The 25,444-nt window shown below is 41.0% G+C and overlaps 1 protein-coding gene across 1 annotated transcript; it reads right to left on the bottom strand.

Annotated features, from left to right (window-relative positions):
* Positions 1 to 885: 885 nt before the first annotated feature.
* On the bottom strand, positions 886 to 25,333 carry LOC136437795 (uncharacterized). Its single transcript, XM_066432271.1, has 19 exons — positions 20,660 to 25,333; positions 20,253 to 20,376; positions 19,763 to 19,988; positions 17,404 to 17,613; positions 15,689 to 15,913; positions 15,017 to 15,198; positions 14,360 to 14,579; positions 13,699 to 13,836; positions 11,960 to 12,079; positions 8,204 to 8,364; positions 7,597 to 7,771; positions 7,055 to 7,272; positions 6,393 to 6,545; positions 5,601 to 5,763; positions 4,863 to 5,105; positions 4,303 to 4,426; positions 3,734 to 3,880; positions 2,219 to 3,256; positions 886 to 2,102 (listed from the first exon to the last, which is right to left on the bottom strand). The coding sequence occupies exons 1-19, from the start codon at positions 25,329 to 25,331 to the stop codon at positions 2,074 to 2,076; spliced, it is 8,568 nt and encodes a 2,855-aa protein (XP_066288368.1). The 5' UTR covers positions 25,332 to 25,333; the 3' UTR covers positions 886 to 2,073.
* Between the last annotated feature and the right edge of the window lie 111 nt (positions 25,334 to 25,444).

Genomic DNA, 25,444 nt, shown 5'->3' with positions numbered 1-25,444 from the left:
CGTTTTGTGTCTTTTGTTGTCCTTTATATCATATTTTTCGATCGCACAAGCTGCCCGGCCGGGCCCCGGAATCGAAGCAATTTAGCCATCGTCAGGGGAAAACAGTTCGGTTATGCGTCAGCAACAAGTAAATTTTGGACTACGATAAAGCAAGGTAAATATTTGCCTGCATCATTCTGGGCCATTCCTTTCACACCTAGCTATGCGGCTGATGTAACCAGGCAAATGCAAGAACAAAGTCCTGTCATTTTACAGTTCCCGTTATCATGTCAACAGCAAAATAAGGATTAGAAATTCAGATATACTTATTTGTGGTTCCCATATGACATTTCAAAAGTATGGACTTCTAGGAATTGTTAAGCTATTACATCCATGGACTATTTAACAGGGCTCATGAATATAAGGCGAAAATAGCACTCGAGCCAACTCTGCACGTCCACCCAACGTCAGATTGGAACACGACGAACATGTACGTAGTTGGGTATCTTCTGTAGTGCATTGTAAATGTCACAAAGTTATGAAATGTCTACCTCATTAAAAAAAAAAAAAGGGAATATTTTTGTAACTACATTGTAGTTGGCTTGGTCTTTGTGTCTTTGAAAAAGCTATGCCGCATTTGACTTTGATTATAGGACATTACCAATACTATTAAGCTTATATTGACTGAACAAAAAGTATGCTATTGATTTGATGACAATCAAGGCTCAGATTTTGCTTTTGAGATGACATTAGTTTGTGTTTAAGTAGGCTGGAAAGTATATAAAATATCATATTTAACAATGAAAGGGAATTTCAATAAATTTCTTTCCAAAATTTCCATCATCAAATAAAAGACATAATCAGCAATCTAGAAAACAATTGAGTCAAATAACTGAAAAGAGATCATTGTAAGGAACCGGTTTTAATACTGAACATAGGAAACTAAACATAGCCACAGGCTAACAAGTAACATAACTTTGGAAATAATAACTTCTGATAAATGGGTGTTGTCCGACCTAATTCCATCTTAAAGTTTAAACTTTCAACTAAAACAATCGACTGCATACATTGCAATATATATGCCGAGCACCATCTTCTGACCAAGCCACAAATGGAATATCATTAGGTTAGGCAACTGGTAACATTAACATCAGAAACTAAAACAAGGTTAGATTTTGAACAAAACTGTTAATGTAATAGGCAACAACAGCTACACTGGTTAATAGGATCCTATAAAATTTAATGTACATACATATACTTGTTGTACATTTGAACAAAGCTACAAACTAAAGTGACAAAATCACAACACCAGGTAATCAAACCTGAATATACCTGGCTTAACAGAATAAACCTGGTGGAAGTAAGAGTTTTGTAAACAGCTTCTGTGATAAAAAATACTTTTTCACTTGATCCCAAATACTCATGTTTAACCATTATGATCATAAATCCTTGGCCCTTCAACTAGGGTATCCTTGTAGACTGTATCCTAACTTGCCATACGCAAGAGCAATTTATTCGGTATCACTGTATTGCAGTTAGGCAATGAAAAGTAGAGAACAGTAAATACAAGACAGAGTTGCAGAACCTTTTAATAATTATATACTAATGATAATCCTTTCCATTGTTTCAGCTACAAGGTATCTTTCCACATTATCATGTTTCATTTTATTGTTTTCAGAACATTAACAAGCAACGGGAAAACTTCACTTCATAACATTATTCTAAGAAACCTGGTTATGCTTTCTCTATGCACCAGTAGCACCATGATCTTGTCTTTTTAGAGATGAATAATCTAATCTTTTATCAACAGCTTTCTAATGCACTTTTAATGTACCACTCCCTCATAGTACAACTACAAACAACATTTGTGGCAACAATTTCACAAGTTCTTTTACAAAGCCTTAAGGTCTAAGTCATCAAGTCTAAGTTCTTTCTTATACCAGTCCTATGCAAGACCATTTTGTAGTCTCAGTGTTAAATGTCCTTATGTTGTGCAGATTCTGCACTTTCCCTTCCAGCAGTATATGTGTAGTTGATCAGGTTTCCAGGAAAGGAGGCCACCTACCTCTCCAAGCTGGTACTGCACAATGACTCCTAGTCATCCAGGGTGAGGTCTATAATCTCTGCAAAAAAAAAAGAAACAAATCAAACTATTATGAAAATTGATAAAAAGGTAATCAGATTCTATAAAGCTTGAAAATTTTCCAAATTCAAAGTTACATAATAAGACAAATCTTACCATCTGGCTGAAATTTTCTCTTCTTCGTTCTTTGATTTTCTCTCAGAGGAGATCTGGGCTCTTGCTTTACCCTCACTGCTGGCCTAACCTGCTGTCTTGCAGCAGGCACTGTTGCCGGGATCACTCGGGAACCCTTCCCTTTGCCTCCTTTCTTAGGAGTCTTCTTCCCAACGAGTCCTGTCCGTCCACTTGAAGAGCTTTGTGTCTGGCTCTTGGATGACGTAACTTTGGCTTTAGCACTTGACAAGCCTTGGCTTGTTACAGATTTGCCAGTGGAATAAGTGGAGGCTGATGTATTTCCTGACTTGGCAGAGGCAAAACCTTGAGTTGAAGGCAGCTTCCCTGTGTTGCCTCCATAACTTCCTTTTGTTGTGGTTGGCAAACTCTGACTGGAAGCAGGTGTTGCTGCTCTGTGCATGAATGGACTGGCAGCTGCACCTGTGTGTTGGCTGTGTTGGCAGCTGCTGTTATGTTGCACCTGCGTCGCAGTCTGTACAACAGGGAACCTGAGTACCTGACCACCTTGTCCCATCATAGTAACAAAGCAGCCTTCTTCTGTTTTCACCTTCTTCAAAACAGGTGGAACGGTGGCTTGGCTGTTCCCTGAGCCTGTCATGCCCTGCAAGGTTCTCTTCCTGAATTGATTAATGGCTGTAGGGTTGAGCAGAGGTGTGAATGCCCCAAGATAGCCAACCTGTGGGCTTTCCTCTCTCTTAACGCGAGGCTGGCTGGTGTATGTGCTTGCAGATGCCTGGTGTGACTGAAATCTGCCTGTCACAGGATTACGAACACCAATGGAAGATGGTCCTGATCTCGTACCAGTCATAGCACCTGCAGGTTGTGGTCTTACACCAAACTCGTGGGTCGTTGGCGTAGCTCCACCAAACTGGTACCGGTGGGTCGTTGGTGTAGCTCCGCCATAGCTGTGTGTGTCCATCATCTCGTGTTTCATCCGCAAGGTAAGTGACTGGGTGGGTGTTACCATGGTGACTGGGTTGCTGCCAATAGGTGTGGCTCCAGTGGACGTATAAGAAGAACCTACAGAGGATAATTTAGATAACTAGTTAAGATGGAAGATATTTTCAAAGTCATAGAAAGCAATCTTTCATATCAGGGAGCTACTAGTACATGATGCAATATGTAATCTTTTAACTGTAAACCTGAAGTTGTTTCTGCACAAGACAAGAAAGGGACCATAAGCCAAAGTTCATTATGTTATGAGTTTTTGTAATGCCATGTATGTGTAAGGATATACACATGTAGGCTTTCACTTATTTATTAGGACTACATGTATGACAGTGTGTTTATGGATCTACTAGGAATTCAATCATGTAATCTACTTCTTTGTTATATTTTGTCTCATTCTTCCCTCATGACCTCAATGAAAAGCGGCAGGTAGCCTGATTTGAGTTTTTCACGAACAAATCACACAAAACAAAACAAACACATATTCAAGAACCTGCAACAATCAACCTATCCCTACAAAATTGTGGAAATGTGAAAGTCTCATCTCACCTGGTGTGTTCATCAGGGAGTAGCCTGTACCAGTTGCTGACTGGTTGATAACAGCTGGCTGTGGTGCTGGTTCAGGCAGAGGTGGGAGATCTTTCAACTCAGCCTCTTTAAACAGTGATTTTACCTTTCCATGGATGGCCAGCATGTCTGAAACATACATGTAAGAGGGATTATTCTGAATAAATAAACAAAACGTTAGGCAGACACCACGGACAAAAAACTTGAGGCTTAAAACTTACTGTAAATCAACTTAATTTCGAAATTATTTGTGCAACTCTTGCAACTTGCAAGAACATTTTGGGGGGATCTAACCATCTGCAACTTCATTTGATTCTTCATGATTTCTTACAGTTACCGGTAGTAGGCTTTAAGTAGCAACTAAGGATTCACAGAAGGGATCAATCTAAAGATTGCAGAATGAACATTCCTTCTGTGGAGTGTGCTTACAGAATCAATGTGTCTGTACAATCTTTGAGCACAACAGTAAGGTCCTGAGTGTTTAAGAATTGATTTCTTAAAAGTACATGTATACTATCAAGCATATGTGTTGTGCATAAGAGGTTACCCACCATCCATGAGGTGTTTCTTGAGTATGGTACAGTGTACAGGTGCCTCCCAGAACGGCTCATACAGCACGGCAAGGTCAGCGCACAGCTGGTCACACAGCACCTGCATCCTGGCCACAATATCAACCTGAAAATAAAAGTAAAATCTGTCTATCACGACATGCTCAGTCTTAACATAATTATAGGTCACTCTAAAGTTAAAAGAGATTTGAAAGAGAATAAGGATAACCTAAAAATTATCTTCAAGCCTTATATTCAAATTTTTTGCTGAAAGTTCACTTAAGTTGTCCACATACAGAGAATGAGCATTTCAAAATCTAATACAATCGTTTATCTCCGAATAAAGCATGATTTTACTATTTTCCTTTTTTCAATCATTTACATTCACAATTCCATGTATTTTGTATAAAATATGTATAAACTTTTTCACTTAGACTCATTTAATGTAATGCAATGATGGTATAATCCAATAATGAAAATGTGTGAAACATTTAACAGTGCATGTATTGTAACACTTTGTTTAAACAGAATGTAACAGTAAAGAGATAATATCTAAACCAAACCTCTAAGTCAGCCAGCTGCTTGAGTAGGACCTGTGAGGCCTGGTCAAACATGATGTCCTTCTCGTACACCACGTGGACGTCCATGTGGTTCCTCATCCTGTTAAAACTGCCCGGCCCTCTCTCATTGGTACATGTCTCGTAAGCTGGCTCCATGCGGTTCTGCACAGCTGGGGTCATCACTCTGCTGATCTCTCTCTGCTGGGCTGTGATGAACTCCTTCAGCTCAGCTAATGCATTGTCCAACTGACAAGAGATGCATGGGTTTAAGTATGCAGCTACAAGGTAATGAAGATACTGTTCCATATTTCATTATAAATTGGATTAAAAATGCAATGATGTTGCCTATTTTTCTAAAGTAAAGTCAAGTTAAGTCCAGTCAAGTCAAAGCCTTTATTCAATTCTGATGGCTTGTTCGGCCACAAGGCCACTTTTCAACAAGATCGAGTGGAGGAAGGGGTCACGGATAAGAATCAAAAATATTATAGTTAATTAATAAATATTTGGGATGATCAAGGATAGGTAAGGGGGGAATCAATAGCACTTTTTTAAAGTCATCACACAATGAGCAACATTTTTCAACTATATTCTGTAATTTGCCAGCAATTTCTTACCATACCTTTTTTACTTGTTAACTGTCTTCACAGTGCAATGATTCCCTACACCCCCAACAATCTGGTCAATCCTAATGTAGTAAAATGCCGATCTAAGACTTCACAAAACCCCAGGTAAGTGACTTACCCTCATCTTGGTGGAGTTGAGCTGTTGCTGCCCCACCCTGTTAACCCTGTCTGCATCCATGCCCAGGGCCTGCAGCTCTGTACGTAACTTCAGCAGGAACTCTTTCAGGGTACTCAATATGCTGTGTTTACAGTTGTCCAGCGTGAAGAACAGCGTACCATTGCTGTAAAATATATACAAAGTACACCATTGGTGCCAAGCGTACATAAAAATCAATATAATTTCACAATTTCATAATTAGCTAATGATGCATGAAACACCAAAAGCAGCACAGAGCTCATTTACGTTTACCTTCAGTGTGCTAAGTTAGCTGTTTGGCAAAACATTTGTATAGCTTATGTGCTTAGGTACATGTAGCAGGGAGGTTATAGGTGAGAAATGAATGGGTATGATTGCTCTAGATTACATTATCTTCATACAGTAGAACAACAAAATATCACCACATTATAGCAATGACAGTGCTCAGTCATTATCAATGCTTTACATATTTTACAGGGTGCATGGAAAAGTCACCTACAAGACATACGTACATGTACATTGTATATGTGGCTAATAATCATTACAAAGTCAACAAGATAGTTACAATGTAGAAGGATCTTGCAATAGAATATACGATTGAGCATTTCATTTTACTACTTACATGTAGCTTGAAAGTTCATCTGTGTTGGTAGAAATCATTGCTCATTCCTTGACAAAGGCTGGTGTTGTACAGTCGAAAATTTAGGTAACTTCAATTTTTGTATTGGAAATCACTGGTTAAAACTTGTTCCAGAATTTGACTACTTCACTCACTCGAAGACTTTCTGCCATGATATGGTGATGGTGTTGTACAGAGGGCTGGACAGGTCCTCGTTCATGTCGATGGGACCGTAGGTGGGAGACTTGTAGACTCCACTCCTGCGTACTGTGGCCTTGTATGTGCTGTAGTGTAAGCCGCCTGCTTGTCTGTAATAGAGAAACAAACTTAAGTGTCTTTGTAAGAGGATAGACGTTTTTCCTTACTGTTTACATTGGCATTGCAGCATCATTAAGACTATCAAGATAAGAAATCTCACCATTATACCTGAGAAGTCACATATTACATATTATCAAACACAATTTCATACCAAGCTAAGAATTTGGGATGTCATAAACTCAGATCCATAGGGCAACAAAAAATCACTGCAGTGTGTTTTCACATAAAATTAATCTGTGTACTAGGTAGAAGTCAAATCAAATTGAACTTTGAATGGACTTTTCAGCTCCAGTTTTTATCAATAAACAATGAATGACTTTTTAAGTGCCCAGAAACTGCCTATCTCTCTGTCACCTTAAAATACTCTTTGATCTAATAACTTTCCCAAACATCATCAAAAGAGCACTGTCATCATAATGATTACTGATTAAAAGTAAAACAAATCAGTTAACAAACTATCCATAGGAATGTCACAGTATGCTAAGGTACAACCCCTCACCTGTTCTCCTTACACGTAGGAGCCCCCCACTTCTTGGCAACAGCTTGGCACATGGTGGCTGCAGCCTGCACGCCTTCCTTCAACTTGGGGTGGATACAGATACTGATGGACCGGTCCACATCGGTCTGTAGGGTCCCAAGGACAGGCTGGAGGGACGTCTTCAATTGACCCAGGTGGTGTTCAAAGATGGATTTTGCCGACATACGTGTTCCATGATTCTGTAAATAATTTCAAGTCAAACGGAAAATTATAGGGGGCAGGGAATATTCCAAAGCAGCCTTCATAACCCCTCCTTCTTCTATTGCATTAAATTCATCCTCGCTATCAGGGAGTCAAGCTTGTCTCAATCATGATGTTTCTGACTAAGGGAGAATAGATGCTGTTCTAGTCCTATTCACTCAAACTTTGACATTGAAGTGGCCATTGGATCTTGTTACATGGTAAAAAATAACAATGAAGTTCAATGGCAAAACAGAGTGAGACTGAGGGTAATTTTGGCTGAGGTTTTTGAATTTGAAACTTAAGGAAAAGTTAGCTTTTACCTTTGTCCCTTCATCCAAGAGATAGCTGGCGATGTCGCTGACGAAGCTTCCCAGGCTGCGGATAAGTTTTTCGGTGCCGCTCTCTCGGCGCACGTTGGTGATCTCGTGAACGAAATCCCGTAGCGCTGGGATCTGGGTGTCATTGACATTACTGAAGACTTGGGCCGGTCCATCCCTGGGGAGGGAAATATAATGTGAAATACTTTACTATTCAATAGACAATAGTATTGTGACAGTAAAAACTGTAACATATATCTTAGAAATGTGCTTGTGACTACAACTTACAGTACTAGTCAGACTTTAGAATGATTGTTTGCCAAATGGTTTCTCCCAATAGCACCAAGATACATGTATGAAATGATGGTGGTGACACATTGGTATTGCTAAAATTTCACAGGCTGTTCAATGTTGTTTTAATAGATATGTTGTAGACATATTTATGTTGGTACTTAAAATTTTTAATTCAAGTAAAAAATTTCAAATTACATATTACTTCAAATTCCTCATATAAACTAAATAAAGCCATGTTGGGTGGATTTCTTCAATTTGAAATGGAACATTGGGACTTTGAGTCATTGACTTGAGATGATGACTTTGTTAACAGTACCTTGTGAGTTTATTGGTGAGCTTGAGGTACTCAGTTGAGCTCACAGTGAAGACTTTCAGTCCTCTGGCGATGTCTTCCTCATCCTGGTCACCTGCCTCATCATCATCATCGTCATCACTGTCAGCATCTTCTCCCATCATCCCAGCCTTTCTCTTCATCTCCTGTTCTCAACACATTGGGAAAGGACAAAAACATTAAACCTTTTCTTACATCTATGGTATCAATAATGCCTTGTGCTCATAGACCTTTTAAAACAGGTTTGAACTAGTGTGCAGGCTGTAGGTGCCTTGGACAATACTTCTGCATTTGGTTTCACCTATCAATACAAATAACAGCAATATCATCATCACAATTCCTAGTAATTTGACATGTCAAAGACATGCAAATTGGTAATGTATGTCAACAACAAAAACAAATTTCAAAACAGTTTTACTGCCCCCACCCCACCCTAAAAGAAAGGTACAGTACACTTTAAGCATTCACCAAAGAAGTTAAAATGAAATTTCAAACAAGTAGCTAGGGGGCCCAAAATCTAAAAATCTTTAGGTCTTATCATACCAAATATCAACACAACCTATCCAGGCCTTCTCGAGTTATTTTCGTGTTATGCTGTTAATCCACATACAGTCAAACCTGTCTATAGCGGTCACTCAAGGGACTGGCCAAAACTGGCCGCTAAGAACAGGTGGCCGCTATGGAGAAAATGTCGATTAATTGACCACAAGTGACACATGTTTTCAGTACCCACTGAGATACATATTTATTCACCGTACAGTACACATGTAAACAGGTAAGGCACATTTTAGAAGTTCGATTGTTGTTCTTTTACTTCTAGTTAGTTAAGACAGGGTTCTCCCCAGACAACGGAACAACGGCGTGCCGCCGGGATACTCCTAGCTCGGCGCCGGTATACTCATTTTCAAATTTAGGGTGTTTCTTCCATATTTTCCTGGATAATTTGGCAAAAAAATCATGAAATACGTAGAATTCTGGGCCGAGCGGCGTCACTTTTTCCGTCGGCATTGTCTGTAAAAACTTGTGAATGGATCGGATACTCGAAAAACAATGGACCATTTCGCTACAACGCCGGTGACAAAAGAATCTCATTATTGGTTCAGCATCCAACTCCAATAAATCCTATTTTCATGCAAACAACGCTAATTGTCTGTATTTACTTCATGAATCTCAGCCAACGGGTCAGAAAGAAGTTTATTTGGAGCTACACGTTTGTGAAAATCAGCTTACCGCCAGTGCGTCATGGTCTCTGTAACATTCCTCAAAAAACGGCAAGCAGCAGAAAAATGCCTGGTTCATTGTAGCACAACTACATTTAAAAACATCGTGAGGGGTTTGCTTCACATTCGGTTGAGTATTTTTTAGTCCCAAAACTGATTTAAAAAAGGCAGAACTTTGTTGACAGCACTCTACTCTACTCTCAGAGCACATGGCATTTTTTTTAAACAAAATCGGCCATCCAGTCGAAAAATGGCGGCTTCATTTTAGCAATATTAACCATAAAAATACCGAAAATGGTGTTATTTCGCTTTTGGTGTTGGCTATTAAGTCCTAAACCCGGCGAATCGCTGATATTCTTCAGGAAATCGCTGCTACAATGCACGAGGCTCTCATCCGGGCCGCCATTTTGTTTTTTCTCTGTTTACTATATTAGGCTAGACAGAAAATAGCCTCACATTTCACTGCAGGTTACGGGCTTTAAAATTTGATGTCATAAGCATGAAAAAAGTATAAATCTTTTAGAAAACTGCATGATAGAAGGATTTGCTATTTATTTGAAAGTTCAAAGGATCATGTTTATTTTCTTTTATTCAGATGTGGTTTTTGAGGTCAATATATTCTTTGAATCTGCGGCTTGGAATGTCAGTTATATGCTGTAGTGGAACGTTCCATTTTCTCAGACTGAAAGGGGCCAATTCAAGCACTTGGACCTAGAGGTTTTGCAGGAAACTTTTTGAGTGTATGTTGGGATTTCGGTGTGTGAAATGCTTAAAAAATTCATAACAGTCTATATAAGAAAATGCACAGGCTTCTGTTGTCTTCTTTTTTTATAGTTTTGGATGTGTTATTTTAAGTTTAAAAAAATTAACGTTATTTATCAATACATGTAACTTGATGAGAAGGTTTTGCCAAATGTTTTCCATTGTGATTTGCCTCAAGTTCCAAGTAGAAAATACATGACTTGGAGTTGTGTATACTATTTCTCTTGTTGAATTTGAAGGCACCGTTGGCCCCCGGTAAGGGGTCATAGCGGGGAACCTATGCCCATTTTTTTTTTAAATTCAGAAATTTTGTCAGTTTATATCCTAAATAAGGGTTATTTGCATTTTTCTGTATATGTGACAGGGCCGAATATAGTGTCCTTTGCATACCTGATTGCATCTTCTTTCCCAAGAGAAGATGATGAAGATTAAGCAAAAGCCAGCAAGATGATGTCAGAAAGATATGTAATAAAAGTGTATGTGTTTTCAAAATAGTGTTGTCTTGAAGATTTTTCCTGCCTCTTTTGTTTGTGATTGTAGGTAAAAAGTAAACCTGAAGTTGCAGGAAATGGCCTCCAATTGTACTTGAAACAGCCCAAATGCTAAAGCTTCCTCCTCCGGAGGGGGGGGCACCCCCCCTCCGGACCACCCCCCCAGCGCCGCGCCAAGGCGCGTCGCCTCGGGTGCTTCGCACCCTCCTCCGGTATACTCTAAATTTCTGGGGAGAACCCTGGTTAAGAACAAAATACATGTTGCTCAGTTGTCACTTACTGTTCGTTTTCGACCGTTTTCAAACATAAAATCGTGGCGACAATTTTCCTTAGTCTCTTGTTGTGGCTTGTCATTATCAGCATCGACCATTATGCTAATAGGGTACTCAGAAGAAGGTCGCTCTTTTGAGGGCTTTTTGTCTTTTCAGAAAATTGCAACAGCCCAAATTTTACATCATAGTAATATTATTCACATTCATTTTGAAGCTTTTGGTTTAGTAATTATCCTCAGTGATACTTTGCAGCAAAATAAATTTAGTATATTATACCTCCGTAACAGTGGTGTCTTCCGTTGACCTTTATGCTGCTACCTATCCAGTTTGTATCAGCGCCATTTTGAAAATTGCGCGAAACACGTTTTGAGCACAATTTGAATGAATTCCCGGTGAAAACGGAAATTGGGCCGGCATTCAAACATTTCACGAACTTACCGCATCAGGTACATGTGTGGGTTGAATTTTCCAAAAGGCTGCCGTAATATTTCTCCAGTCGAAATGCACAGAAATGGTCAATTTTACCACGATGTACAAACGCAAGCTATGTGAAGAAAACTATACTTGACTTCGCGTCAAACCATGGATTTTCTTACAAAGATAAAACATTCTGGTTTTCTTTATTATGATCCTATCCAGTTGAGGCCACATAAATTTGATAACTGCGTGAAAAAATGAAGATTTTGAACCCGGCGTGCGGTGGCGATGCGGCTTCTACCGGCGCGCCGGGACCGTTATCGGCAGTGTTACTGTACTCGCGGGACCGAAAATCGTATGGCCGCGACCGCGTTGGACAGGTGGCCGCTATAGCCTAATTCTTAATGCTTATGTCAATGGGAAAAATCCAAGGGACCGACAAAAAGTGACCACTATGGGCAGGTGGCCGCTATGCAAAGGTGACCGCTAATACAGGTTTGACTGTACATAGAAACATACACACAAACACTACATAAAAGATAACATTGTCAAAGGTAATAAGTAGAAACCAGCACTTACCCTAATCCCAGCCTTGAAGTCGGCCCTGATCTGAGTCTGGGAGTACTGGTTACGGGCCTTAGCACACATCACTGACATCTGTTTCTGTTTCTTGGAAACCTGGCGCTCAATACCAGCCATCTGAAACACAATACAGTAGTTCATTCTTACCAGCTTTACGCGATCTTAAGCCTAAAGGTTTACAAAGATTCTAGTGCAAAGAAATAGCGAAATCTCCTTCTTTAATAATCTGCAATTAAGGTTGAAGCATGATGCTTTTTAAGTAGCTAGTAGTAATAGTAGTGCAGTGCAGCTCTCCTACTGCTTATATCTTATCCAAGCACACCAGATCACCCTTACTCTTATTGATAACTGTGTTGGGTTCTTTTACGTGCAGAGGTGTGTTGCCTGTGGCTGGTCCCTTAAGCTTCTCACACACTGGGCTGCCGACTTCATGTCACCACCCAAAATGACAAATGCAATCCCATACAACATGGGGCCGAGCCTGGGATCAAATCCCCACCTAGGAAATTTGATCCGTATGGGGAACACCAGAATTATACTACTGCTTGCACCATGGGGACATGTCTAGATGATTCAACTAACATAAGCAATATAACGTTGGGTAACATAAATTCGTGGGGTACTTAAATTCAGGATTTTTCGAAAACGGGGTATTTAGGGATATGTGCTACATGCAACATCAGTAATACCGCTAGAAATGCAAACTTGACAGACTAACGTATTCAGAACACTGTCTGAAAACTTCGATAAGCATGCATTAGAAGGCGACAAAAACTCTCCGTCCCTTATTGGAACAGTCTGAGGGCTCCGTGGGAGAATCACACTACATCGTTGTCGGCTGGTTTATAAGACAAATGTCACATCCGCTTCCTGCTAAACACAATCATTTACAAGACAACTTATTTTCTTAAAATTGCTGACCTGCAATTGGACTCTAAGTGTGATCAATCATCAAAATCCCTCTTTGTTGCTACAACCTACGGCACGTGTATTTTCCCGCCGCCATATCATTACCCAGAATCCTGTTGTCAAGCAGACGACAAAGGTTTGTGAGGAACACTTTTTTGTCTAAATGTTGCGTGTGATTGTGGACTGAGGACGATATTTTCCTCAAAGTTTGCTCCTAACACAACAAGGAATACATGGACATAGTAGTATTATCAATGCTACGGCATCCGGCTAACTGAATAATGTACACGTTGCCATGACGGTGGATGTCGACTTTGACGTTCTATAGCTACCGACTCAACACACGGGTTGTTCCCGTAGGCCTGATGTGTGCGGTACCGCCGTTTTTTCGTGTATTTTTTTTACTTGGACACGTCTATATCCATAGCACTCTCCTCAAGCCAAGGATGGAACAAATAGCTGCTGTATAAAATGTGATTAGCGGTAAGATATTCAAGACGAATCTTCTCTCCCGAATTAATGTGCCCCCCTGTCCGACAGCACCGTAATTGTGCTTGCGGCGGATGGTAGTTTCAAGTTGAAATATTATGGTGTCAGCACGACTAGAGACAAAATCTACCATATATATGATTAGTGCAAAGATAGTACATGATACTGACAGAATAATAGAAAAAAAGGATGGTTTATTGTTCTGCTAGATTGATTTCAGTCAACCATTATCGGAAAAATCCCGAATTTAGGTTACCCAACGTTACATTCTTTACAAAAGATTTAACCCTTAACATACCTGTTGCAAAATGCTTAGTCATTAAAAACTTCATTCCCACCTCTTTCTCTTTGTCAGCTATTTGTGATCTTATTTCTTTCAGGCTTGTTTTTGTTTCCTGCTCTATCTGCTGTCTGTCCTCCATACTGGTCCTCAGACTATTCAATTTCACCCTGTCGTCATCATCAACTATCACTTCCTGTTGGATAGAAGTAAAAGAATGTCAAGTTCTGTTTTTGACAGCCTAATTTTACGAAGCAACAATACGTAACGGTGTGGTCACATTTGTCATAGTATGGCCGTACGATGTTTTTGTCATAGAATTTTTAAACAGGCTGCAACAAAACCAACTACAGAGGATCTGAGACAGCTTTTTCCATAACAAGACAGCTGAGTTTTGTATGACACAAGCACGATTATCCCAATAATGATCTCACTCTGCAATTGTACAACGATTGTGTGGCGAATGTGACTGGGTCCTATGAAGACAAAATCTTTGGGAGATGATTATGTGTAAACAATACAAGTCATTTAAAACCTAAGGAATTAAAATCACTGTAGGAAAACTGCATGATATCACATCATTCAAAACTAAACAACATGGGACAAGCATGCCTTGGTAAGATGCAACGACCAAACATAAAATACAGAAGATTTATCGATGAAACAAAAAGTACTGTTACTGTAACTTTTGTATGGTCAAGTACAATTAAAACACAAACCTCATCAGATGATTCATCAATAGGCTCTAAAGCCTGCTCCAGTTTAAATACTTTCTCCTTCAGGTCGTTGACCTTTTGCTGGATGACTGACAGCTCTTCATCTGTCACCTCTTCCTCCTCTCTGAGTGACTCCATCTCCTCTGTAAGCGACATCTTTTCCATCTCCAGAGCATTGATCTCATTTTCTAGTTGCTCCACTTCCTCTTCTAGATTCAGGGCTCTATTAGACAAATGATGAGAAATTAGCCTTAAACTTGACAAGTTGAGAGACAAAGGACAAAAATTCTGAATTAAACAGCTTAAGCTGAAGACTTGTACTTAGTTTAACAAAGCTGTTCCAAACAAAAGTCAACATACAAGTCAAGACTTTGTTGAAAACATGCTGCTATACATGTTTAAGTAAGTGTTAGAATATGTTAGAATCTTTCTAGCACATGTGGAACATGGGGGTGGCTAATGACATTGGGGATGTCTTAAAATTCTCTTTAAACTTAAAATAATCATGGCACATCAAAATCCAGATCCTCCTTACTCAGCAATGTCTTCTACTGACTATACAGGAAATGGTGCTCCAAAAAGTTGTCAGTCTTGATACAAATAAAGGCATGCCAACGAACATAAAGGTGTACAGGAAAAGGTGTTCCAAAAAACTGTTACCTGATGATCTCTGAACACCTGAGATCGTCAGTCTTGGTACAGATGAAGGCAATACTGCCGTACTGGCCGTCCATCAGCAGCTGTCTGCGGAATCCTTCCCCCAGCAGCTCTTTGGCTGTCTTGTCGTCCACTGCTCTGTGGATGCTCGCCACAATCCAGATGGCATTGCAGTTTTTGAAGTACTGTATAAAGTAGAAAAGTGCATTGTGATAATGTAATCTTTACAGTCTAATATTTCAAACAATTCCTTAAAAACACTTTTCCTTAACAGGCTCAATTTGTTCAACTTCTGTTTCAGTTTTTGCATATACTACTTACTCCCTTGTTACTTGATAAGGTCTCCTATTTGCATAATCGTTATGTTTAAGTATAAATCAACAACTCAAAACTTTTACACTATTATGACACTACACATACATTTCTTGGACTAGTCATAGAAGTACATTGTACCTTTTATCTTTTTACCGTCACATTTCCATGGCAAACCTTAACAATAGCAAGGACATTCCTTACTCTTTTTTAATGTCATGACAATATTTGATGATGATGGCATTCCCTGTTGACAAGGATAAGTGGGAAGAAGTTGAGCAGGCCCTCTGGTGGCTGAATAGTCCTATGACAATATTTAGTACATTGTATATATACATTGTATATAATTAATATGTAACTCACCTGTTTGGCAATGTTATCCCTGGCAGCATTGGAGTCCCTGACCCCCGGCAGGTCCACCAGGATGGCACCACTACTGCACACATCGCAGTTGGGAATCTGAACTTTCACCCTCTTCACGATTGGCCAGAGCTGACCACCTGACTTGTCCCGTGACCCGGGCCCTCTGGCGGGAGGGGCATCCATGGAGTCGACATACCTGTCAATTTCACTTCGGAACTCCCTTGCCTGTAATATATATATATGTAGAAGAATAGCAGTAATACATATGTAGAAGGATAGCAAAGTATTGGTCAGTGGCCGGCTTTGGTTACAATGCCCCATGCCATTTATCACAGATAGCTGTAATTACTTAAAATTAATATCCTTGCAGAAATGTCTTGGCGTGATGCATGCTAAATTGACAACACAGTTTTAAAGAAACAAATTTGAAAAGTCAACAACTATCAATGATTAAAAGATTTCAAAAGATTGCAGAAATGGCACATCGAAAGGTCTTTTTCAGTATCAGTGTTTGTAGTATACGGAACAAACTCTTCTTCTGTGTATTTCCTGATAAGACAGTTCAATAGAAATGCATAGAGAATGGCCTGGAGCCCTCAACTTGGACATACCAAGGAGGTTTAATCAAGAGGAGAGAGCACAGAAACACTTCCCTTTGTCCCTATGCGCGTCCTTGGTGTGAACAAAATAATTGACACCTAGGTATCAAAGTTTGAGCCCTACGCTGGCGCGCGGGCGTCTTCCCTTTGTTATCGCGGTCAATACACGAGTTGACCTAAATCTGGAGGTCAGTGGATTTGAATCTATCGTCAGTAGTTAGCTGGCAATATCCATACTATAAAGATATAGATAACAGAGAAGAACTTGACACAACGATGACGAATTTCAGTCAGTAGGTCGAGACTAGGAGGTTTAATCAAATTCACAAATACCAAAGAAACACGTCATGCTTGCCATGCAAAAAGGCACTCTTTTCTAAAAGACTGATACATCATTGAATAGTACGTTACGAAAATTACTACCACGCTATTAAAAATACCACGCTACGAAAAATACCGCCATGCTATGAACATCAGAAAACACGCCATTTTGACGAGCACTCCGTCAACTGTTAGGACAAAATATCAGCTAAGCGAAGAAAAACTTCACATTCCTGTCATAGCCACCTAAAAATACGTCTAAAAATTCATAATTCTATCGCAAGAAAACGGACATCCACTCAGAAAAGTGGCCGTAATTTTACCCATGTTTGTCGCACAGCGAAGCCGAAAAGGTCTAGATGTCGGCCATGTTGTCAACAATCCGAAGATGACGTCGTCGCAGGCCTGCCGAGTGTTCCAAATATGGCAATCGTCGGAAATCTGAAACTCATCGCTTCTTCTCGGCCGGGCTTCGTGACGAGGTCGGGGGGATTCGGTGGCTGTGACGTCATGACTACCCTCATTTGCATTGAAAACCGCGGGAAACGCGGGGAAGCGCATAGGGCATCAAAGGGGCGCCGCGCCGGCTGGTAAACAAAGGATCGCAGCCGGCTCTCGCGGGTGAAAACAAAAGGCACAGCGGGGCGTTTACAGCGTGCTCTCTCCTCTTGATTAAACCTCCTTGGACATACATTGTACTACACACAAAGTAACAATGCACCACACTGCCAATACACACTTTTAACTGTGAACTAGCTTCATACCAAATTAATGAGGGAAAAAAGCCTTACATACCCTTGACTTTGAGATGTGCTTGGTGGACCCAAGCAGATGTCGTACATGAGGTAGCTTGGAGAGAATGTCGTATGACTCCACTCTACCATACACGGCCTTAATCTTGCTCCAGGCTATGCCAGCCTCAGACTGGGGGTCGGGTTTCCTTTTGGCCTTACCGTCCTCTCCTATCAGGTCTGTCAGTAGCAGACGGAGTTCATCGTCCCACTCCTGCAGAAAGGGTGGCAAGGTGGACTTGTGGTTAGGGTTACATGTATGTTGACTAAGAATCTAGAGGTTCTGGGTTTGAATCCCAAGAAGGCCTCAATGTCTTGCGGCTTCCCCTTGGGAAAGGCACTTTACAAGTCAAGTCAAGTAAAAGCCTTTATTTACATTTGAATGCTTGTTCGGCCATACAGGCCACTTTTCAACAAGGTCGAAGTGGAGGGGGAGGAGTCACGAATAATACAGTCATATTTCATCTCTTGACTAAGGTGAAAATACCTAGCTTCAGTAAGGGATATACTCTCGGATGGGACATACATGTAAAGCTAGAGGCCGTGTGTTTGAGGAGGGTCACTCCTGGAACACATGAAAGATCCAACCACACATATTGAAAAGAGCAGGGGTCCATCTCGGTATGAATGGATCAAACCTTACTGTCCAGTCGTATGCAGCTTATTGTACAAAACTATATATAGCTTAGCATGTGTGTCCTTACTATCTAAAAGTCTTCCTATGCCAGCCAGGGCACCAGCAAGTGGAATCTTACTCTCATAGCAAAATTAAGGGGAATTTTGGACAGTTAAACATTAAACATCAGGATACAAAATGATCCAGAATGGCGCAGTTAGTCATTCTATGGTCAAAGAACTTAAAAAATGGTAATACTTTGAATTTTGTAGTTAAACTGTCTAAAAATGTATGTGTACATGATCGGTCCCCCGAAAGTGCGAAATGGAATGAAATGGAACGAAATGGAACGAAATGGAACGAAATGGAACGAAATGGAACGAAATGGAACGAAATGGAACGAGATGGAACGAAATGGAACGAAATGGAACGAAATAAAACATATGTAACATTATGAAATGAAATACCAGTAGATAGCGAAATATAAGGAACGTTGTAATATTCACAGTAGACGGAAACAGGAAGCAAATACATAATATAACGTGTTTTTTTTCTTGAATCTGTTTGATAATAGTAAATACAACGTTTATGCCGCTTTGTGGGGCTAGATCATTTCCTGAAAATAAGAGCGCCGAGTGCAAAGAGATCCACCGCACTTCTTTTGTGTTAACCAACGATCTGCAAATGAACTGCTGAAAAAAGCAGGGAAAACAAGCAAACGGAACTAAGTATCAAAGTAAGGACTAGATTATACAGAAGTTGGTGGTAACATTGCGTCTCATAATTCACCAAGAGGGCATGAGGCAAGCGTAATTTTATTATCTATACAGCGTGTTTGCGTGTTGCAAATGGAGCCCCACATGCAAATGAACCGCCAATGTTGCCAGCGCATCAGAACTGTGCACATGGGCGTGCTACCGACAGGTTGAATCAAACTCCGACTTCCAAGTTTTATCAACATATACGGTTTTAGTCCATAACAAGTACGTAGCATATGCCTATCTCCGCAACAACGAATATTTTATACAACCAATTGTTCAGCTGGTCGGCTGTCGGAGAATGGAGCCCTCCGTTAATGATATTCAAATGCAGCTCTGCGCTGCGTCACCGATGTGATATTTCACAATCCATTCAATCACGGACGTGGACCGAGAACTACCTCTGGAGACATTTCTGCTTCCTTGTTCACGACAAAACAAAGGGAGGGTGTGAACGAGCAGGACATGTATTTCACAGTTCACACAACACGCAAACACGCTGTATGAATAATAAAACTACGCTTGCCTCATGCTCTCTTGGTGAATTATGAGATGCAATGCAACCACCAACTTCTGTATAATCTAGTCCTTACTTCGATACTCAGTTCCGTTTGCTTGCTTTCCCTGCTATTTTCAGCACTTTATTTGCAGATCGTTGGTTAACACAAAAGAAGAGCGGTGGCTATCTTTGCACGCGGCGCTCTCATTTTCAGGGAAGAATCTAGCCACACAAACGCTGCATAAACCTTGTATTTACTATTATCAAACAGATTAAAGTTATATTATGTATTTGCTTCCTGTTCCCATCTACTGTGAATATTACAACGTTCCTTATATTTCGCTATCTACTGGTATTTCATTTCAAGATGTTGCATATGTTCCATTTCGTTCCATTTCGTTCCATTTCGTTCCATTTCGCACTTTCGGGGGACCCGTACATGATCACCTAATACAATTTGTTAAGTTTAGATCTAGTAGTGACCACTAACCTTCCTGGACAAAAACTCAACTTGAGCCTCATAGTTTTTGTTCTTATCGTTGTTGGAGACCTCGACCACGACAGCCGTGCAGGCGCGCATCCCGGAGGTGGGGAGGACAGAGGAATGATCCAACAGGGCGTTCATCAGGCTGCTCTTCCCCGCGCCGGTGTCACCAACCACCGCGATGATGGTCTCAGGCAGGGACATCTTCTCACCAAGCTTCGCAGCCTCCTTCCTGTTTGAGTAATCACCATTCACATTTATCTACTGGATTACATATATCCACCACTTACAAAAACATTCTTTCTCTAGTGAGAGATCTCTAGTGCAATACTCCCAGATATACACAGTTCAAGGTGTATCATACTGGGGGACATTTCGGCACATTGTTTGAATATTGCAGTCATGTCAAGTTGGGCATATATTACTATCAATATCACCTCTTCTACGCCTATTTAAAAAAAAAAAGAAGAATTTTATATTCTCTTCCATTTCTTACTTCCATGCCTGCACCCTGGATATGTCCTTTAAGCTGGGCTCCCTGTCCAAGGCCCCCTGTAGACTGGCCAGGATGGTTTGGCACTGCTCCATGTATCTTGGTGCGTTGTCTGTGGTCACCTTTCCTGCATCGGAAAATAAACATACTATTTGTAAAGGACAATGTGAGGGAAAACAAAATTCTTTTCACACTTGCTCGAATGTTAATTCACTCCATTTTCCACCAGTATCATAATTCTATATATAACTATAACTGCTTTACAACACTAAAAAGTGTTTATGCGTCTTTTGTACATGTGAACATGTGCACAGACTATGCCAACCTTCATGATGCACAAAGACGCTATGTTTTCTTACTTCATATATTGGTAATAAGTATAGATATATTAAGGACATGAGCTGCAATACCTGGAGTGTCCACTAGGCGTCGTCTGGTCCTTCCCGCATTTGTTGGCAGCACACCTGGTGTTTCTTCAGTCGTCTGCGCTACTGGGTTTTCTTTATCCTCTCCTACACCCAGGGTTTTGTCCGTTGTCTCCTTCCCAGATGATACGTTTGTTGGCTTATTAGCTGGAGGTTTTGTTGCTGTGTTTCCTGCACTGTCCCGGCTTGTTCTAAGGCCAAGGTTGTCCCCCGTTGGTGCAACATTTGCCATCTTCTTACTCTTCTCAAGTTCTGGCATTCCAGCTGCCTTATCTCTCTTTTCTTGAGATGAGACATCTTTTCCTAGACTGAGGTTAGTTACAGGAGAATGCAGATTGGAGCCTGTCTGCATGGATGGATCATCGAAATTGTCGTCATCAAAGTCAATGTCATCAATGTTGATGTGTGGCGCACTAAACTCATCGTCATCATCGAAGTCACAGCTTAGACCCTCCAGGGACATCTCGTTACTTTGCTTTTCAGTCACCTTGGTAACATCTTCATTAGCGTCTCCTAGTTTATCAGACGTTGTAGCCTTGGACGACTCTACAGATAACTCCTGTTCAGTATCACGACTATCCTTTGATGAAGCGTTGGTCTTCACTGCAGTACAACTTGTTGGTGACTCTGGGGCACTGGAGTAGCTGTCTTTATCATCATCCTCGTCTTCTTCACTGGTGGCATCATCATCTTCTTCATCTTCACTGCTGTCATCTTCCTCATCATCTTGATCACTCTCATCCATATTTTCATCACTGTCAAACTCAGCTCCATATTCCAGGGACTCAGCTCCATATTGCATGGACTCAGCTCCGTATTCCATGGAGTTTGAGGATAGAAACCTGTCGTTCTCAGAGTAGTTAGAATCCCTGTCAGACTCTGAGTCAGAATAACCATCCAGCGAGGGAAGAGACGACTCAGAATTGTTGTCCGTCTCAGAGTCTTCTTGCTCGACAACATCATTGCACTCTTCTGTTACTTTGTTATCTTGAGAAGTCTGACCAGACTCTTTACTGTCACTAGAAGTACTGTTGTCTACTGGCGATCTGCTACATGGCTTTTCGAGGCTTGTTTCCTCAATTGCTGGTGACTTTGACAGCAACATTTCATCATTTCCTTTGCTTGGCACTTCAGTCAAATCCTGACATTGCCCATCTTTTATCTTATTGGGAGAACCAGAACTAGCAGTATCTGGTATGATTTCATCAAAGTCCTTGTCATTTGCAGTGTCTGAGGTTTGACACTTGGGGCTAGCTGTCAAAGGGGCATTTTCTGAGAGGTCTTCTTGTGACAGATTCTTAGTAACCATTTCTTCTTCCTCACTGGCCTGTGCAGGACTTTCCTCAATACTTTCTTCTGATGTCTCAATATTTTCTTCAGCTGAAAGAGACACTGAGGAAAGGCAGCTGTTTTTCTCATCTTCAGTGGCTACTTCTACATGCTCTGAAGCCTTTGAGTCACTTTCTGTTGCTAAACATACCTCAATATGCACTCTGTCTTGTATATCTACTATTTCTTTATCATTATGCTGCTCTGGGTGTATGTCCATCTGTTCTGTAGATGTCTCAAGTTCATGTCCATCTTTGTTGTTGCTCTCTTCTTCCACAGTTACACTCATCTCTTCAGGTACATCTATCTCTTTGCTGTCTTTGTTGTTTGTCTTGAATGTTTCAAGATCTTTGTTATTCAGACAACTTACTGCTTCTTTGGTCTCAACCTGTTGATCTTCTGCAAGTGTTGGGTTTCGTTTATCTTGGTTGGCCTTGACCTCACAGTTTATGCTGTCTTCCTGGATGTCAGCAAAGGTCTTGCAGTCTTGGTTTTCTGATAGAGAGACATCCTCCCGGCTACTGTTGACTTCTACTGTTGTATTCCTACCAACATCAGGATATTGTGATGCCTCCCGAAGTTCTTGCCTGTTTACTTTTGGTGTATTCTTACTACTCAGATCATCCGCCTGCTTTGATACCTCCTGCAGCCTTTGTCTCTTTGCCTTGGGTGCATTTTCTAGCATTTGTTCTTCATTGTTGCGCCTTTTGTTTGGCAGCATTTGCGCTTTAGTTTCAGTCTCACCAGTGTCTTCTGTTACTGAGTCCAGCTTTTTCGTTGCTGCAAAGTTCTTCATCTTAAAGAAATCATACACAGCATCTTCAATAACTTTTCTCTTGTCTACCTCAAGACTTTGAATATTCTCACAAGTAAGAACTTCTTCCTCTTTGGCACTAGAGTTATTGTCTGATGTAATCTCTGACGTTGGTTCAACAGAGTCATCTTTTGGTCTGGTTGTGGGCTGTTCTTTCCAGACACCACTTGCAAAGAACGTTTTCACCTCCTCTGCTACTTTCTGTTTTCTGGCATCTTCCGCCATCATGTCTAACTTTGAGGACATGTTGTAGACAAAGAAATGGTGAGCAAAGAAATCTAGCACCACATCTCTCACACATTCAGCTCTGCTTTTAACTAGGATGAGTGGTAAAGACTTCTGCTCTAAGTGTGCTGTGTCATTTTTAGTTACTTTACATTGCACATCAGAGTTTTCATCTGTGGCACATGGTGAATACTCAGGTATGTTTTCACATTCTTCAGATGCGACATCCATCAAGGTACACTCTTCAGCCTCAGTATTATCTGTCTCTTCAAGCTGTGCATCCAGATGCAGTCTCTTGTTGTGTGGCAGTGCTGCATCATTCTCGTCATGTGGCCTTTTTGCACTTGGCATGACTACAACCCCACCTACACAAGGCTGACCATCTATTACAGGGTTTTCCTCTTGAACATGGCTGTGCATTTTGACATTATCTGCACACAACAGTGTCTCATTGGCACTCTCATCTTCAGATTCAGCATTGTGCTGTCTCTTTGGCCTTGACTCCTCAGCTTGACTGGTATGTGGCTTTGAAATGTCATGTTCACTGTCACTCTCCCCATCTTGATTCAGCTGGTCCTGTGAAGATGAACTTTCCATCTCCATGGTGATTCCTTCTGATGTTACCATTTGTTGCTCTGATTCCATGTCCTTGGCAACATCTTCTTCATCTTCACTGGTGTGAGGAAGTTTTCCAGTCCCTGCATCTTGACTTGGCATATCTTTTGATGAACTTGTATCATCAGCAGGCATTTCTTCGAGTTGAAGGACTTCTTTCCTCCCCTCTTCAGATCTAGCCTTGGCAACATATTCTTCTTCATCTTCACTGATGTTATGAAGCTTTCCAGTGCTTGCATCTTGACTTGGCAAATCTTTTGACAAACTTGTTTCATCAGCAGGTTTTTCTTCGAGTTGGAGAACTTCTTTCCTCCCATCTTCAGATTTAGCAAGTTGGGTACTTGTCTCTTGGAAGTTGTCTGATAGTACATCTTCAATATCTGTAGAGTCTGAGAACTCATTTTCCTTCTTTCCTTCATTGCTCTCTTCTGGAAGCTCAGTGACATCTTTGCTTTGATCTTTTACGTGGTGACCAAAACTGGAATGTTCCTGGTGCAGTGAAACAGACTGGCTACTGTGCCTCCTCTCTTCAGCCTCCCCTTCACTGTCAGACAGATGTAACCCTAGGCCAGCCCCTCCATCATTCCTGGGGTTCTCTTCATCAGAACTGGAGCTCTCACTGTCACTGGAATAGTTGTCATCGTCTGCTCTGTAGTCGATGGAGTCTGAGACCATGAACCTCGAGTCTCTGTCACTGAAGTTGTCTCCCAAATCATCCCTGCTCAAATCATCATTTTCCTTCGAATCTGTGTCCAAACCAGAATCTTTTACTTCGAAGGTCACTGACTTCTTCAAGCCTGTAGTGACGTTGTCGTCTCTAGCATCTTCTTGATCTTGAATCCCGAAGTGCGTGGGTGTTTCTTCGATGTCTTCATTTGCTTGTATCTCTGCAACGACTTTACTGTATAGAGCTTCACTGCTGTCTTCCTGACTCCCAGTTGGGGAAGCTACAAACGGTACTATTCCCGAAAACCCAAAGTCACTACCCGTGGAGTTCTGACTCAGTGGAGTCTCAACGTCTTTGTTTTCTACATCATTCTCACTCTGTGACTGTGAAACATTAATGCCACTTTTGCCACTTGGGCTAAGTCTTAGCATTCCCATATTGCTGTCAGATGATTCTCCACTGTCAAATTCTCTGTTTGAACCCTGGCTTGATGGTATCATCTCTTTCTCTAGGATGCTAGAAACATCACAGATAGATGGCTGCTTTGGCAAATCTTGAGATGCGTCTTTTGTGTCGCCGTCTTTAGAGAGAGGAGGAATCTCTGGTGACACTTCAAGATCCTCAAGTTCCCCTAAGACCCAAGCAGTGCTGTCATTGGAAGCTGTGTTTGGTGTGCTCCTATCAGTGTCATGTAGTTGTTCTATAACAGGGCTAGGAGGTGAGATGCTTGGATCATCATCATCCACACTAGCAGGCTCACTTGAGATGGAATGATCAGATCCATCTTTCACTTGGAGGTCACTTTTGCCTTCTCTTGGGGAGGGAGTGATGCTGCTGCCTTGAGAAGCATGTGACAAGATGATCTCTTCATCATTCTCTTCCTTCTCCATTCCATCAGTCACTGTCGTATCTTCTTCTAGTATGAGCACAGCTGTGTCATCTATGGCTGACTTACTACACGATGGGTCAAATTTCTTAATAGGTGATTTCAACAGTTCCGACACCATGACAGGGCAGTCTTCTTCCTTTAAGAGAGTAGGCTCTTCCAATATCAGGTTAGTTGCATCCCTCTCCAGTTCTGGCAATGTCTTATCTTCTGACTGGCTTGAAGGTTTGCTCT

This window comes from Branchiostoma lanceolatum, chromosome 7, assembly GCF_035083965.1.
Source record: "Branchiostoma lanceolatum isolate klBraLanc5 chromosome 7, klBraLanc5.hap2, whole genome shotgun sequence".
NCBI lineage: Eukaryota > Metazoa > Chordata > Leptocardii > Amphioxiformes > Branchiostomatidae > Branchiostoma > Branchiostoma lanceolatum.
The sequence above is the reverse complement of the archived record's forward strand: the minus strand, read 5'-3'. Positions and strand labels throughout refer to the sequence as shown.

Excerpts from the sequence above, each read along its gene's own strand:
- LOC136437795 (XM_066432271.1), bottom strand. The coding sequence starts at position 25,331 with ATGGTGTCGGAACTGTTGAAATCACCTATTAAGAAATTTGACCCATCG. Across the intron at positions 8,365-11,959 it reads ACTTCAAGGCTGGGATTAGG|GAGATGAAGAGAAAGGCTGG; the intron begins GTAAGTGCTGGT and ends TGTTGAGAACAG. Across the intron at positions 3,881-4,302 it reads CAAGAAACACCTCATGGATG|ACATGCTGGCCATCCATGGA; the intron begins GTGGGTAACCTC and ends TGTATGTTTCAG.